The sequence below is a fragment of the Magnolia sinica genome, chromosome 1, assembly GCF_029962835.1.
Source record: "Magnolia sinica isolate HGM2019 chromosome 1, MsV1, whole genome shotgun sequence".
NCBI lineage: Eukaryota > Viridiplantae > Streptophyta > Magnoliopsida > Magnoliales > Magnoliaceae > Magnolia > Magnolia sinica.
The window spans coordinates 113,419,573-113,437,646 of NC_080573.1; the positions used below are offsets into that span (position 1 = coordinate 113,419,573).

Sequence of the window (18,074 nt, forward strand, 5' to 3'; positions counted from 1 at the left end):
CCAAACGACCCCTAAAGCTAAAAGGAAGATCCTGGCAAATGATTTAATGAACTTGAACATAAGCCATTGGAAGAATTCTTTTCAAGGGTCCATATTCATAGACATATATAGAGGATGAGAATTATATCATTTCCGCCTATGGGTTTTTTTTTTCTTTGTTTTATGGTGGTCCCCAGAACATGGACGGTTCCGATCATTGTGATATCTCTGCACGTGTGGGCCCGAGCTCAGTCGCGACACAGGCGAAGCAAACTCCACGTATAAACCCTCTTTCCAGATAAGGCTATCCGGTAATTTCGCCCCGAAAGAGGGGTATTTCTCGGCGCGTCCGGAAAAGTCTACTGTAGTAATGGAAAAGAGGGAAGCCTGCTCCTCCACAAAACGAGAGAGAGAGAGAGGGAGAGATCGATCTTCAAAGTTGGATGTATTTTCTGTGAACAGAGATGGGAGTTTTATTAGGAAGCTGTTGCGTGTCTCAATCTCTTCCTCCTTCCTCAGTCTCTTCTTCTTCTTCTCATTCTCAAAGAAGAGATGCCTTGAAGAGGAGGAAGAAGAAGAAGATAGTTCCCATGGCTTCCTTACATCATGAGAACCCAAATGACATGAATTTCTTGAAAAGGAGAGCCTTTTTGCTTATGGGTCTTTCTGCGTTCCCCGTTCTACAGCCCAGAGCAAGAGCTCTTGAAGATTTTGCAGTGAAAGGTCAGTTGGGTACTCTTTATCTTCTCCATTCAATCTTTCTACTTTCCTATCTTTTGGGTTATCTTCTTTCTATTTCATGAGTTTGGTGGATTGGGTTTGGTGTTTTTTTCCTTTTTTAAAAAATGGATGTATTAAAAGGAATGCCGTTTCTTTTCTTTAAGCGGAATTGGAATTGTTTCTTACTACGTATTTATTGTAATTAGTATTTTTCATAGTTGGATTTGTTCAGTTGATTTTATTTTCTTATTGGATGTTTGTTTTTAATTTATTCTCATTGTATGTTTTATTTATTATTATTATTTTTTTCATTTTTCATAGAAGTGAGAATAATAGTCTGCCACCATGTTGAGGGTATGTTTGGATGTACAATTGATTTAGATTGCAATAAGTAAGCTGCATTGAAGTGGATGTGAATGATCACAATATTTTTTCCAGGTGTAGGGTCACGTTTGGTTGCAACAAATATCATGAGATTTCTTGATATTCTGCACTAAATTAGACCTATTAATCATAATATTTCATGATATTTGTCACAACCCAACACAGCCTAGATGCTAGTTTTCAAATACTATCACAATTGTTTCTTTCTATTACTATCCCACATAAATCAAGCTATTGACAAATTAGAACGGGTCCAACATTGGACATTTCAATTCGTCTCAACATAAGGGTTGCAATCTAGCTTCAAAGTTCTGAATGCATATCAAGTCTGTGTTCTGATGCACAGATGAGTTTAATTTCTGACATTCGATTCAATTGGCACGAAATGGTAAGATCATAACAATGTTTCCTTGTACTCATAATGGGGAAGTAGCCCTCAAATTTTCCAATTAGATTTCTTTCAGGTCCAACATAATAACGGTGGTTATTGAAATTTGGATGAATACTTAGGAATGATTGTCTAACATGATGTTTCAAACACTAGCTTAACCAGTACTGGTTCCCTAAACACAAATGCTGGTGCATGTCTCGTGCATACACAAACAAAAAGAAGGAGAAGGAAAGAAAAGCAAAGAAATGTGCAATTTAAACTTTGTATGCACTTTTAACTGCACAAAAACCTTTTTTTTTCTAACTTGTCAACCATATCCTCTCACCGCTTCACTTGATTTTCACTCTCCACCATCCATCCAAGATGCCTCCATTTATAGAAGAGGGTAACATGGTGGGTGGGTGCATAAAGGAAGTAGATCATTGTCTTCTCCTAGTTGATAATCCTTGAGAGAAAATCTCTATGTACAAGAAATAAAATTGATATTTGTTGATGAAAAATATTATGATACAACTAATGGCCACATTACCCACAACTTCATCTTTATAATATTGAACTGGGCATTGCTCACTTATGTTCATTTGGTTGACCCTTTTGTAGCTTGTCTTCCACCATCTTGGACATTATGTTCTTGTTTCTGCCTCTGTCTATAATCTCATAATAGATATTCTAGTTGATCTTGCACATGGTCTTGAAGTTATCATGTCCTCTTTCTCGTTGCTCTGGGAGTTTTCATCCCTCTCCTCTTCAAAACCTAGTCGGCAATCATCCGTCTCCTCTGAGTTAATGGCCAGGTTAGCTATCTATCTCTTAGGACATTGACTAGATCGATGCCAAGGTTGACTACACCTGTAATACTTGGCCAGCTGAATGGCGCATAGGAGTTTCGGGACGTATCTCTACTATTGATTGCTCCTCCTTGTGGTTTGGCTTATGCACTCTCCTGATTCTCAGTTCATGGCAAGCGTCACTTGGTCAAACTTTTCCTTTGGGCCTGCATCATATCATGTGATGGTTTGGCAATGACGATTTCCCTTACTGCTTGGTTTCTTGCAACCAATGTTTTAAATATCGATGATATCGGCCAACATATCCCACGATATATCTTGTATCCGACTAGTGCGATACGAAACTTACAAGTAGTGCGATATACCCACATGTTCGATCTAGTGATCATTTTCGAATTTCGATGCTAAATCATGTTAAATTAGTGTCAGATTGTTACAAATTCATGATTTTTCATGTTCTGCATGAAAAATCGTGGATTGGGAGCTTTGATTTTGAGATTTGGAGGAGATATGTTGAGTAGTGAAAAATTGAAAAAAAAAATCAAAAATTTTCAATTTCTCACAAATCATTTGCAATCTCTGTGTTCAAACATCACATTAAACATGTCTGTAACCTAATCTAATGATTCTTCTTTTGCTTTTGAATGTATTGTTTGTGTTTTCACTCATCTTCTTACATTTGTAAATTATATAAATAGCTATTGAATTTACTTGCATCAATTCAATTAGATAACGTATAGATTAGGATCTCATACAAAGAAAACCTATTATGTGTACGTGTTTTTTTTTTTTTTTAATGTTTTGATTTATAAGTGTGTATTGATGTCTTTTTTAATAATCACCGAAGTTTCATCGAAAAATTCAACTAATTTCCCAATGTTTCCCCATGTTTCCAACAGTAACGATACATTACACGATACAACCGATATATCCCATGCGATAACCAATACGTATCCGTATCCCAAGAATGCAACACATAAAGCGATACCGATATTTCAAACACTGCTTGCAACAATCCTCTTTAATTGCGTCCCCACTTTGGTTGCCAATTTGACATCAACATTAGGGTCCGGCTGCATTGCATCATTATCCCGATCTTGTATTGCCCTATGCAATCTAACTGTGAACCCTGCTACATACTGTGACTCGATTATTGTAAAGTCGTTACATTGGGATAAGTGGTAAAGTTCTTCCACATAATCCCTCGTCATAAGGCTTCCTTGGTGGGTATTGGAACAATACCTAATCATAGTCTACTCACAAGAATTATGTTCACGTCAACTGCTTCATCCTCAATTAGGTTCAAATTGGTGCTTTCAATTACCACATCCATGAGAGTTATAGTTGCTCCTACCTTGCAGAAATCCTACCTCTAAGCTTGTATGCTACCAATTTTACTTTCTTCTCCTCAAGGATCTCCATACAATTGAAGAACTCTCTACCTCCATAAGCCAGTTGACGAAGTCCTCCATGTGAAGCTAGCTATTAAATGAATGGAAATCTACCTAAGTTAGCAGTCCCAATCACCTCCTTGTCCTCCATATTGGTGAATGATCTTGTCTAACTCATCGCTAACCCGTTGTCATGGGGTTGTGGTTTACGATTTGTCATGGTGTTGGACCTATTGGGCCATGAACTGGTTGACCGCGAGCTCCTTTTTTAGTTGTGAGTCGTGACCCGTTCATTGCCATCCACTTTCTCTAAAAGCTCGAGCTGTTGGAGGATGGTGTAGCAATATATATCAAGGCCGACTTTAACACTCCCCCACACATGTGGTGTGGAACTCCGCATAGGAACATAGAGAAAGTGGTTGTTTGACATGCCCCATGGCCTCAATCAACCAAGCAATCATCATTTGCAAGTCCCGCATGGATGTGGGGTTTCTCATTGTAAGGCCATGAATTCTACTATATTTATTACTTGATTCCCGCGAACACCATCTGTAGTATCGTTGTTGTCATCATTATAAAAAAAAAGTATTGTTGTTGTTCGGTCTGCTATTGGAAGCCATTGAATTGAGGAAAGACCTCGCTCTAATGCCAACAAATGTAGCGGGTGCATGGATAAAGCCTTCTCCTAGTTGATAATCCTTGAATCCATAGGGAATGAAAATCTCTAAGAACAAGAAAGAAAATTGATATTATTGGTGAAAAATATTGTTTACAACATAACTTATGTCCTTGATAAGAAAAAAAGGCCCCATGCTCTTGATTGGACTAAAAAAAAGTAGGAAGCTTTCCTGAAATAGTAAAAAAATACTAGAATTGTAAAGCTATGCCTAAATCTATCCAAAGTCATAGGCAACTCTTAGATGACAAAAATGAAGACTTTAGACTACAACCAAGATCTTAAAATGGAGCTTTCTAAAAATAGTAAGTTTTGAACTAAAATGCAATTTTGATGCCAAAAGCAGGCTTTTTTCAATAACTGGTTAGTTGCCATTTCATAGGGCAACCAAACCTTTGTTAATTGCCATGTCGCAATTAAACCCTCTTTCTTCTTTTTTTTTTTTGAAACAATGATGATAACTATACAAAAAAGAAAAAAAAAAAACACAAATGTACAAATAAATAAATAAATAAACCCAAACAAGCTCCCAACTCAAACTAAATATGAATTTGAGGAATCGACACTTCCACTCACTCCTTAACATTAAGAATCACCTTCTTGATAACAACTTTTAAGCCTCCCTTTTTGTTCCTAAAACACCGGTCATTTCTTTCCCACTATAGAGCCCAAAAAAACTGTTGACAAGCTTAGCCTCCACACCCTTCTCCCCGATTTCCCTATTCCCTCCCCATGGCGAGATAGAAGAAAATCTCGAATCGATCGCGGAAACACCCACTCGAGTCTGAAAAGCCGAAGAAGATGACTCAACTCCTCTCCTGCGAAGGAGCAATGGATAAAGAGATGATCTATTGATTCCGCATCTTTGTAGCACAATAGGCAAACATTTGGGAGGATCGACACTTCCACTCACTCCTTAACATTAAGAATCACCTTCTTGATAACAACTTTTACGCCTCCCTTTTTGTTCCTAAAACACCGGTCATTTCTTTCCCACTATAGAGCCCAAAAAAACTGTTGACAAGCTTAGCCTCCACACCCTTCTCCCCGATTTCCCTATTCCCTCCCCATGGCGAGATAGAAGAAAATCTCGAATCGATCGCGGAAACACCCACTCGAGTCTGAAAAGCCGAAGAAGATGACTCAACTCCTCTCCTGCGAAGGAGCAATGGATAAAGAGATGATCTATTGATTCCGCATCTTTGTAGCACAATAGGCAAACATTTGGGAGGATCGACACTTCCACTCACTCCTTAACATTAAGAATCACCTTCTTGATAACAACTTTTACGCCTCCCTTTTTGTTCCTAAAACACCGGTCATTTCTTTCCCACTATAGAGCCCAAAAAAACTGTTGACAAGCTTAGCCTCCACCCCCTTCTCCCCGATTTCCCTATTCCCTCCCCATGGCGAGATAGAAGAAAATCTTGAATCGATCGCGGAAACACCCACTCGAGTCTGAAAAGCCGAAGAAGATGACTCAACTCCTCTCCTGCGAAGGAGCAATGGATAAAGAGATGATCTATTGATTCCGCATCTTTGTAGCACAATAGGCAAACATTTGGGAGAATCGTATTCCTTTTGCACAAATTGTCAATGGTGAGCACTATATTCTTCCCTACAAGCCAAATGAAAACTACCACCTTCAAAGGAGCGTTGCAACACCATAGCCAAGATGTTGGTACTAGCCTAACAAAATTGCCCCTTTCAGAGGAAACTGATAAAAGGATCTCACAAAAGATGAGCCTGACAAAATTGCTCCTTTCAGAGGAAATTGATAAAAGGATCAAACAAAAAACGAGCCTGACTTTTCTTTTAGCCATTTTATGGGGTCTGAGTCTGATAGCCTCGGAGAAATGTTCTCTAAAACTTGAAGGAGTTGCAAAAATTCTTCAAACTCTTTGTCGGCCAAATTCCTTCTACAGCACGGAGACCAACTGACTACTTCATCCCTCGCCGAAAAACAACTATCAACCTTCATCCGCTCATCCCTAGCTAACCTTGCTAACAAGGGAAATCTCTCATACAACTTCACCTCTCCCACCCACTTATCCCTCCAAAAGCTTATACTTATACCATCCCCCATTGATCCATCGGTTTGCAAACCTCCTCCCATTTCAGAAGATGGAACTTTTGTTTCTCACCCGATCCTTTCCATAGAAAATCCCTCCTCTTTTCCAACGTGTTTAGAATAGACTTTGGGCACTTAAACATAGACATGAAGTAAACCGAGAGATTTGACACAGATGCTTTAATCAGAGTCATTTTCCCACCCATTGTTAAACTCCTTGATTTCCATTTAGACATCTTCCTATCACATTTTTCAAGCACTTTGTCCCACATGTGTTTTGTTGGTCTTCCAAAACATACGGTAGACAAGGTAGGTAGTTGGTAATGAAGCTTCCCAACAACCAAACAGAAAAGAGAAAGACCGGACCTCTTCTTTGGAAATCCCAACCCCTAACAGCTCGCTTTTGATGATATTCACCTTCAACCTAGATACGACTTCAAAACTGATGATGATAGAACGAAGATTTTGCACAAGGAAATCCTCTACCTTACAAAGTAAAAGCGTATCATCCACATACTGAATATGAGAGATTTGAAAGAGTGAATTATCCACTGCAAAACCTTTGACCAAACCAAGATGTACACCTCTATCAATCATTTTGCTAAGAGCCTCCATAACTGTGACAAAGAAAATGAGACGGTGGATTACCTTGACGAAGCCCTCGAGAAGATGCAAAGAACCCTTTCGGTGAGCCGCTCACTGAAAATGAAAATTTTGCCAATCTCACACATTTTTTAATCCGAAAGTGTCATTTCAGTTGCCATGTCATAGGGCAATTGAACCCTCTGTCAGTTGCCATGTTGTAGGGCAATTGAACCCTTTGTCAGTTGCCATGTTGTAGGGCAATTGAACCCTCTTTTAGATGCCAAGTCGTAGGGCTCATCAATAGCTTTCTAGTGACAATGTGACATATAATACATGTGAATCTGAAAGCCATTCATAAAGTCATGGTGATTGGAAGCTATACTGCACTTTTAGGCCATTCTTGCCCATTCAAGGCACCTCTGGCTTGAATCTGTGCAGTCCTGGCACTCCATTGACTCGTCCCTGACCCATCTTACATCAGAGGGCAACCCAACATCAACGGAACAAGGAACGACATACGTGGGCATTCCATTTTCAAAAGAAGCTATATTACAAACTAGACAATCTCTGTTCACTGCGCTTGCCTATTCACTGGACATTCTAAAAATACCCCAAAAGCCTACACCAATTCCCATGTAGCTTTTTCAATTTCTAGTGAATCTTAGTGCCTAAATACAATTATAACTTCCCACGAGCAACCCTTGTCTCCAAGTAGACTTGACAACTATACCAAGTAGTAATTGATACCTAGATTTTGAGGTTAGGGAGATGATGTGGCTGCAAGATTTGTCCGTGTCAATGCCAAGTAGTAATTGATGGCTCATCTCAAATTAAAGCAACATATGAGATTGATGCAGGACATGGAAAATTAAATATGATATGCAAGATTGCAGGCTTAGATCACACCAATTCAGAAACAATCACACAAATTCCACATCCCACATGAAAATCCAAACATTCAATTAAAGGGGAATCTATGCGGGTCCAAGCCGACACAGGCTAGGACTGGACCAATAAAATTATAAACCAAACAATGTCAAAGGGAAATAAAATCAACTACTCATGCATAAAAATCAGTCCCTAATCCAAGAGATTCCCTAATTTCAATTCAAGGAACCCTAAGGTGATAAAAAGGGGCAAATCAATTAGGGATCATGTAATATAGGGTTAGGATTCATGAAAAAAAACGGCTATGAGAGGATAAAAGAAGATAAAAACCTAAACCAAAAGATGATCCCGCGTGTGGACAGCAACAATGGTCCAGATGGACGTGTGTGTGATCCCGGCCGCACGTGTGTGGGGCCCACTATTCAGAAAAGGCCACCTTGGACCTGGTCAGCCAGGGATGGACTCCAAAACCTCCAAATTTCAGCTCGATCCGATGTACGGTTTGTGCGTAGTGCTCCGCCGAAGTTTCAGCTCGCCTGCGGGCTGAAATCTGAAAACCTGCTTCAATGAAGAAATCTGATGCAACAAAAGGACAAATTTGACATATGGATGGTGGGGGAAGATGGAAAAAAAAGATGATGGAAGATGGGGGTGAATTGGGATCGATGTGGCTTCGCACCACGGTAGTTAGCCCTTCGAAAAGGGAGGGCTTCACACCCACTTTTGAATTCTTCCACAACTCACGAAGAGAGCAGAAAAATAAAGCAGGAATTTTTTTATTAACTTCAATGAATGAAAAGAACTACAAGGGGTGCCTATTTATAGGGAGAACCCTATACCCAAAAACTCGCACCATGTGTGACACCTATTACTTGGCGATTAAGTAAACTAAAATAAAAATCAAACGAGAAAATCTAAAGCGTTCACGATGTTCTAAATAATAACAATAAGCAAAACCTAAAATATAAAACCAATCCGATGAGTGGGCCACGATCATGAGATCCCATGGTGGGCTTTTCTTGACTATCGGGCCACTTTTCTGAACCAAAAATTGTCTTCTAGCTAGGAGGCCCTCTCTGGACGTCGTCATCGAGCCAGATCGATGGTGGGGTCCTCCTTCTGCATACGTACGTGCGTAGGGGGGGCGGCGTGAGTGCGCGTGTGCACGTGATGTCCCCATCAGAGATGCTTGAATGGTATCTTTGTGAATCGATTTTATGGGGAAAGAGATGACGTAATGAGATTCTGTCCACGATAATTAGCTTTTGTTGTAAAGTAAATTACTTCCCTTATGACAGTATGGTTTTAGCAGAATCTCTTATTACTTCCCTTATTTTTAGCTTATATTCTCTTCCCATAATTGCTTGGGAGAGGTTTAATGATAGACTATGTACCTGACATCAACCATCCTTTCGCTGAGCTTGGGACTGCTTACTGCATTGCTATTAAGTAGGTTTATACAAGATACTATCTTTTTTGGTATAAAATATCTCTTACTTAAGCCAAAAAGAAGAAGAAGAAGTAGTAGAAGAAGAAGATAATAATAATAATAATAATAAAGGCGATTATGTTACTGAAAAGAAAGTTAAAAAATTGACTCTAATGTTTGTTAAGTTTCATGGTCCAATATATAATAAATATAGAACCCTAATATAATCATCATCTGAGCATTGCCCCAGCTATCATGCAGATTCCTTAATCATCATCATCCGAGCCTTGTCCCAACTAATTGGAATTCAGGACCATTAATATGCCAATACTATATACCTAAGTTACCCCTAATATCCGTTGTGCTGTATGGTGTAGAGTGTTGGATGGTTGGAAGGAAATATGTGCAAATATTGAGTGTTGCAATGATGAGGATGTTGAGATGGATGTGCAGTGAGGAAGGATAGAATTGAAGATGAGACCATCCAAAGCAGCCCAGCCGTAGTCCTAATAAGAGATGATGTTTTAAGTGTTGATATTGCACCTGCCAAAATGGGAAATATTTCAGGAAATATCATAGATATTGCATAAAGTATCACAACCTGAGAGAATTTTGGGGAAACTTTACAAAAATAGCACATGATTACAAAGTGCTTAAAACTTTTCAAAAAAAAAGTGCATAATAGTTTTTTATTGTTTAGAGTACAAAACTATGCATTGTTGGCCATAAATGATGCAGTTATATCTAAAATGGGTTCATATTATTCAAATGTCATAAATACAAGCAATAAAACACACCAAAAAAAAAACAAAAAACAAAAAACAAAACAAAACAAAAGGCAACTAAAAGGAACAAAGATATATCCTGGTCTCGAATCTACATGGAGTTACCCTGCTGTGGAGATTGTATGCTATGTTCGACGAAATATGCGATTTAGCTTCAAGGACATTCATTTCATTTGCCATGTTGAGAGGAGGGTAAATGTAATCACAACATCTTTGCTGAAGAGGTGATCACAATTAATTTCCAGTGGCCTTCGAGTGATTCAACCAGACACAACAGGAAGAAAACCCTCGTATAGAATGAAGGATTGATCTTTGGGTCCTAGGTGGCATGGTCATGGGAAAAATTATAGATTTTGTAGGAATTTCACGACTTATCAGCCAATATCAATGATATTATCGTCGATATCTTGTATTAAAAAAAAGTGTATTCTGAGGGATACCGTATCTTGCAAGTGGGGACACCGTGATATAGGCCAATATTGTTGATACTTAGAACACTGGTGAGAGATAAGATGATGCGAACAAATTGAGATTGTTTGGTCATGTCACTCATGTTGAATGAAGAACGGATATAGCTCTGGGGGGAACATTGGTTGAGGTTGAAGGGAATAAAGACAGGACAAGAAGAAGACCTGAAAGGACTTCAATGTAGGTGGGGAGAAGGGATATGAAGGCTTGTTCACTTACCAAGGCTAGGGCTTAGATAAGAATGATTGGTTAAACAATGACTGGAAGTTGACCCTAAATAGCTAGTAAAAGGTTAAGATGACAGTGGCCTAAATGCCATACAGAAACTTACTAAACTGGCTTTAAGCTATAACCTTTTAACTTTCTTATCTATCAAAAAATCGCAAGAGAAATTTAACTAAAGAATCCCCAAAGATTCTTTTTGAAATTCTGCTTTGGTAAATGCTCCCTGGCCTGGAGAGATACAGCAAGTGCCTAGTAGAGTTCAGTTTTCTTCCCCCTTAGAAAGTAACATGCAGTCGTTGAGCCCGAACTTTAACGATTTCCTTCTTTTGTTCATGTATCTCGTTGAGTGCAAGTTGATCACTTTTGACCATGAGTTGACCAAATTTGACTGCAGACATTTATCCCTTAAGAATGTTGGGGAACACAACTTAGCTACACCTAACTCTTTCTGGGTGCATTAGTGAGAATGGACATGCCTGAAGATGGAGTTGTTCTTTCATGAGGTAAAGATCATCACAAGCAAATAATTGCTTTGAGATGAGTATATAAAGTCAATGCGTTGGACAGAATGTCTTGCTTTTTGAAAAGATGTGAATTCCCAGCAGGTTTGCCCTCACAGGCTTTTGCCAGTCTTGGCCGAGACATTCTCTCCCTTACGTTCTTTACACAATCCAACAACACATGGAAAGGCCATGCCCGCGCACAGACACAACAGAAACACGCGCGCGCAAACACACACAGTTCAGGCTCCACGCCTGACCCCTCTGTTTTTCAGCTCCAGTTCCAGTCTAGCCCCACCCCTTCTGGCCCCAGTTTTTGTTTGGATCCAGTTCCATCCCTTTTCCAGCTCTGGAGTAGCCGCAGCCTGATTCCAGCCCAGCTGCAGCCCTGTTCTGGTTTTGAGCCAGCTGGATCCTGGTCCCAGTTCTGACCAACCCTAATCAACTTACACAGTTCCTTGCAAATCTCTCTTCCTCTCCTTCTCTCCTTTTTCATCTCTCTTCTTCTCTTCATATTTTCTGTTCTTCGATTACTACATGTGCAAGTGGTGTTGGTTCTATTCTTCTCTGATCAGTCCAGTCGATTAGTTTAGAGTTCCTCTGAAATCTATATCTTACTCTCGTTTCTCCTTGTTTTCTCCTCTCTTCCTCTCTTCATAGTTCTATTCTTTTTCCAGTTACAGCATGAGCAAATGCCTTTATGGCATGTTTGAATGCAATATCGAGGTGATTGGAATTATTGTTTTAACACGTGGAAATAACCAAATTGCAAAATTTCCACGTCTTGGAAAAAAAAAAAAAAAACAAAGGAAAGAAAGGAAAGAAAGAAAGAAATAAAAAAGAAGAAGAAGAAGAAGAAAAGAAAAAACAAATTGTAAATTCCTTGCCATTCATGTTGAGGGTCTAGGCTCCAAATTAAAATTGTCTAACTTTTGCTATCTGATCGGATGACATCAGAATCATCCTTGAGTTTTTGCAGCATATGTAGTGTTGTCCAAAAAGGTTCCTAATACTGCATTCATCTCTAGCCTTTGTGGTTATTCTAATGAATGCTTCTTCTTCCATCTGATCAGTCTATGGTTGGTTTTGGCCCTTCTCATGCATGTTATGCCTTTTGTGATTCTAGAAAAGCGAGATAGAAGTATGCCGGAGGTAGATGGTCCCCAGAATCTTCAGGGAATCTCCTCTGGACTGCAAGACCAAACCGAGGTTTGAGCCTCTTCCAATATTTTCTACTTTACAAGCAACCGATTTAGAGATTGTAATGTTTCTCAAACTTCTATCATGTTGAGTAGCTTTTCCATGGCAGCAAGTACAGGCTCCAGTAAACCCTTTTGTGGGTCTTCTGAATGAACTTGGATTGTTTGGGTTAGGCGTTCTTGGTGCATTATATGCATTGACATGGAAGGAAAAGACAGAGCTTGAATCGACAATCGAATCTGTATGTTGCCTTTCTACCTACATCTTTAAGTTCTTTTTTTCTTTTAGTTCTGATAGACTATTGCTGCTCATTGGCATGTGCTATGTAGACATGGCACATGTTGGTGTCAAACAAAGGGACCCTAGAAAACCCAGCATGTTGACATTTCCATAACAAATGGACCCTAGAAAACCCAACATGTTGACATTTCCATACAGTTTATGATAAAAATATGTTTTATAAATATATAAAGTTTTTCTACGGCCACACACGTGGACAACCCTGTCCACCAACATGCCAGTGCGCATGTGCAAGATCTGAGTAGTTGGTCAGGTGAGCCACACTGTATAGAGTCCCTAACTAGAAAACCTGTTGGGTTTACTTATTAGGTGGGCCTCAATGCATAAAAGAAATGAACAGCAAGAAGAAGCTTGTTTTATCAGTCCATTTGTTTCATACACACCTGATGAGTGGAGCAGCATAATTTCAGGGCCAGAATATCTATACAGCATGGGCTACCTGATGGACTGCTGACATTTTGCAAATGTCTATGATTTAGGCACACTCATAGGCATGTAGATGAGCAGGGCCATACATGAATGACTATCAAATCTGTAAAATAAATATCACACACTAAAAGGCTGTGTAATTTTTTTTTCAAACTGCTATGTCAATGTGTGCCTGACATGCATACCAGATGGACGGGAATCGTTTACAACAACTGTATTACAGTGTAAAACACCCCAGCTCTGTGGGGCCCACTATGTTGTATATGTGAAATCCACTCCATCCACTAGGTGATAACCCTTATAATTACCATTCATACGGAAGATTGGCCTAGTAAAAAACTGATATGGGCCACACCAATGGGTCAATATAAAAAATTATGTTTAAACCTCTCAAGTTCACGTGGTGCAGCCCGCCTAAGTTTTGGATCAGGATTATTTTTGTTTGTTCCCTTCATCCTTGTGAGCCACACCTGACAAACAGCTTTGATGAATTGGCTCCAGACATCAACCTATGGTTGGGGTTCCATTCACATTGTTCCAGGTTGTGTGGCTCACCCGAGCTATCTGGCTGTTTTTTGCCCCAGGGCATATCATTGAGGAGCACACTTGATGGACGAAGTGGATTTCATGCAGAGAACATGGTAGGCTCACAAAGCTTTTGGGTGTTTTTTGCGCTGTGTAAAACAGATGCTTTAGAGGATTCCAGTACGTCCCCAATTGACGCTAGTCTGACATGACAAATTTCTAAAATGTGAAGTGCCCTTTTTACATAGGTCACCTCACACGGATTACTATTTCTCAACATAGTTCTAAAAACTCGGTGACTCAACTCGAAACTTGGCCGAATCAACATGACTATACAAGATTTCGAGCTGAGTCGCCAGGAAACTTGCCGGCAACCTCGACTCAGTTGAGACTCAGTCAACTTGATGTGACTTGGCACAACTCGAACCAAGTCACCATGTCTTGGTGATTGCTTTTCAGAATATATATATTTATAAGGCCAGTGTAAGAGTGTCAAAGCCCCAACAGGACAAGCACTTCTTCTATGAAGTAGTACGTAAATTTCAAATGTTCAGAACCTATTAAATAGCTATCATTACTTAAATATTCATATTACTTTAATAATTCAGTATCAAGTCAACATGACCCAGCTGGACATCATGTGACATGCAGATGAAGACTCAGCTAAGTGAAAAAGCAGATGCCATGGCTTTGCTGGAGAAGAACTTTGAGAGCAGATTACAAAATGAGCGAGAAGACAAACTCAAACAAATAGGTAAGGCCAAAGAAGAGCAAGCCTCTTTGTTGGACCAGCTTTCTTCTGCAAACGCTGCATTGATGGTAGTTCGGCAGGAGTTACATAGAGAAAAGAAGTTAGCCCAAGAGTTTAAATTGCAGATAGATCAACTAGAGAGCAACATCACACAAGCCGACGAAAAAAGAAAGATTCTTGAAGCTAAGCTTCAAGAGAAGCAAGATACAGTTGATGTCCTACAAGACAGGGTAAGCTTGCTTTCCTTGGAGATAAAGGACAAGGAAATGAGTATCGAAAATCTCACCTCGTTGCTTGCCGAAAAGGAATCAGAATGTAAGAGCTTGATTTCTATCTGCGAGCAGACCAAAGCCAATCTTGAGGAGGCAAATTCCGCAGCTGAAGGGTTGAAAGCAGAACTCCTTAAAACTAGGGAGGAATTAGATTTGAAGATATCTTCAATGGAAGATTTGAATGTGAGAATAAAATCATTACTTGCAGAAAGAGACAAACTCAACAAAAAAGTTCAGTCTCTTCAGGAAGAATATAGCAATCTCAAGTCATCTTCCGAAAAACAAGCAGCCTCCGATTCCAAACTCTTATCGGACAAAGACCGTGAACTCAATCTGCTTGAAGAAAAGCTCGGGGTTGCTTTGAGCGAAGCAAGCAGCAACCAAGAAGTGATCACCGATCTAACGAAAGAACGGGACCATTTAAGTACGAGGTTGGAGAAGGAAACAAGCACTGTGAAGAATTTGAGGGGTGAGCTTCAACTCACCCAAGAAGCTTTGGGAGTGTCTAGACTTGAGGCCACCAATCTGTCGAAGCAATTGAAACAGTCAAAACAGTCATGCGAAGAACTTGCATTGGATGTCTCCAGGCTTCAGGCAGAACTTGCAGAAACGCAAAACTTGCTTAGTCAGAGTCTGGATGAGGCAAAATTTACTTCGAAAGCACTGTCGGATGAACTCATTTCAGTTAAAGAAGTTCTACTGAAAACGAAGCAAGAGCTAGTTGCTGTGACGGGAGAGTTGAAAGATGCAGCAGCAGCTCATGAGAGCCTAAAGAAGGAGCTGTTGGAGATCTACAAGAAAGCCGAGATTGCCACTCATGATTTGGGAGAAGAAAGAAAGGCAGTCACTTCTTTGAAGAAAGACCTGGAGGCATCAAAGAAACAGATTGCAACAGATAAAGAAGCCCGGATGAACCTTGAAACAGACTTGGAAGATGCTACGAAATCACTTGATGAAATGAACAAGAACACCTTATTGCTATCTAGAGAGCTAGAGATTGTGAATTCTAGAACCGCCAGCCTTGAATCCGAGAAGAATATGCTCTACAAGTCCCTTATCGAGCAAAAAGATGCTACGAAAGAGGCAAAGGAGAATTTAGAAGACGCCCAAGACATCCTTACAAGGCTTAGTAAAGAGAGAGAAAATCTGGAGAAGAGGGGTAAAAGGCTCGAAGAGGAACTGGCAGCAGCGAAAGGAGAGATACTGCGACTGAGGAGGGAGATGAATTCGACAAGAAGCCGCCCGGTAAGCGAACCCACTCAGCCAAAGGGCAGAGAAGCTGAGGTTGGCACGCCCGTTACCGTGAAACGGAACGGTCGGAGGAGGAAGGCAGGGCCCACATCAGATGCTACTAAATAGCGAATTGAGGTCGGGAGTTCTAATCTGTTCGATATCATATTGGAGATAATTAGCATTACATGATTCTAAGTTTTTTTTTTTTTCTTTTTTTATAATTTAGCCATTGTAGCATATGTGATATTCGTTTGGATCACATCGATTCATTCTAATGTTTTGACTTGCAGAGAATTTCAGTGTATGGATTTTGACTTGTAAGAATTGAAAATTTTTCAGGATGGCTTTGTATTGTGTAGGTGAGACACTGAGCTGTGCAAATAGGAGATATTTTGCAATGGGTTGTAGCTTATCCTTGTGTCTCTGTGTTTTTATTGCATGTTAGTAGTTAAAGGGCGTGTTTGAATGCACTATCAAATTGGATAGCAGATTTTATTTTTTTTTCTGCGAAATTCCTCAAGAATTTTTATTTTACTGAACAATGCCTTCTGAGTTTTAAAAGCTGTTGCAAGATGATTCTCAAGGGGGGAGAAATGACCAAAGTACTGTCTACTTGTATAAAAAGTGGAGTGGAGTATTGTGGGGTCCACATGGTATAAAAAGTGGAGTCTGAGTATTGTGGGATCATGGTGTGCATGATATTAAACCCTTCTGATGGGCGCACCCCCGTGATGATCAGATGGTAAAAAAATCACGCCAATCTCATCATTAGGCAGACCCCACCATAAAAAACAATATACACCACTCAAAAACCTCCAAGTTAGCTTGTGGGCCACCTAATGATTGGATTGATCTGATTTTGGGTTTGTCCGATCATTATGATGGGGTGCACCTGTTGAACTAGTTGGATGTCATACAAACATCATGTGAACCCCACAATCCTCTAACTTAGACCACTAATATATATATATATAAAATGTCGATTTGTCATCTTGGCAGCCCGGCAGCCCGTATAAAATCTAGGCTAAAGTCTTAGCGTTCTGGCTGAGAGGGGTGTTGGACAATATATTTCGACAACCAAAGTGCGTTTATCCCAGGTAGGCAAATTATCGATTCAACTCTCATAGCTTACGAATGCTTGGACTTGAGCCATAGATCCAGTTTGAATGGTATCATTTGCAAGCTCGACATCGAGAAAGCATATGATCACGTTGACCAGAATTTTCCCCATTATATGTTACATCGTATGGGCTTCGGAGCGAATTGGAATGGTTGGATGAAGGAATACATTGAGATTGCTCTATTCTCTGTTCTCCTGAATGGATCTCCAAAAGGGTTCTTTAGCGTGGCCTTTGTCAAGGGGATCCCCTATCCCCTTTTCTTTTTCTCATAGTTGGGGAAGCCCTTTCTAGAATGCTGAGAAAAGGGTTGTATCATTAGCGGCTTCTAGGTCAAAGGCATGAGTTCTCAGATATCTCACATCCAATTTGCAGATGATAGGCTCCTTTTCCACGTGGCAGACTTCGATAAAATTAGCAACTTGTGCATTATTATCCGATGCTTTGAGGCAACTTCGGGGCTCAAAGTTAATCTCCAAAAATTGAAGATGTTTGGTGTAAATATGGAGGAAGAAGAATTATGTAAGTTCGCAGACTTCTTCAAGTGCTCCATATGCAGTTTGCCTGCTACTTTTGTTGGTCTCTCCCTTGTGTATAGGCAAATCCCTCAGGTTTTTATGGGACAGAGTCATTGTCAGATTTGAAAAATATTTAGCCAGATGGAAGTGTAGATATTTGTCATTTGGTGGTCGTCTTACATTGATTAAATCGGCGTTATCGAATTTGCCCCTTTACTACATGTCTCTCTATAAATGCCCGCCTTCAGTCATTGCTACCCTTGAAAAGCTCAGACGTGACTTTCTGTGGCATGGGCAAGAAGAGAGAAATTCTATCTCATGGAATGGAAGGAGGTCTGCAAACACCTCAAACAGGGTGGCATTGGAATCAGGGACCTCAAAAGGATGAATTATGCTCTTTTGGGTAAATGGATTTGGAGGCTTAGAATAGAAGAAGGGACTCTTTGGA

The 18,074-nt window shown here is 39.9% G+C and overlaps 1 protein-coding gene across 1 annotated transcript; it reads left to right on the plus strand.

Annotated features, from left to right (window-relative positions):
• Nucleotides 1-348: 348 nt before the first annotated feature.
• LOC131254468 (MAR-binding filament-like protein 1-1) lies at nucleotides 349-16,402 on the plus strand. The gene is made up of 4 exons (XM_058255381.1): nucleotides 349-702; nucleotides 12,407-12,489; nucleotides 12,590-12,721; nucleotides 14,386-16,402. The coding sequence occupies exons 1-4, from the start codon at nucleotides 444-446 to the stop codon at nucleotides 16,114-16,116; spliced, it is 2,205 nt and encodes a 734-aa protein (XP_058111364.1). The 5' UTR covers nucleotides 349-443; the 3' UTR covers nucleotides 16,117-16,402.
• Nucleotides 16,403-18,074: the final 1,672 nt, after the last annotated feature.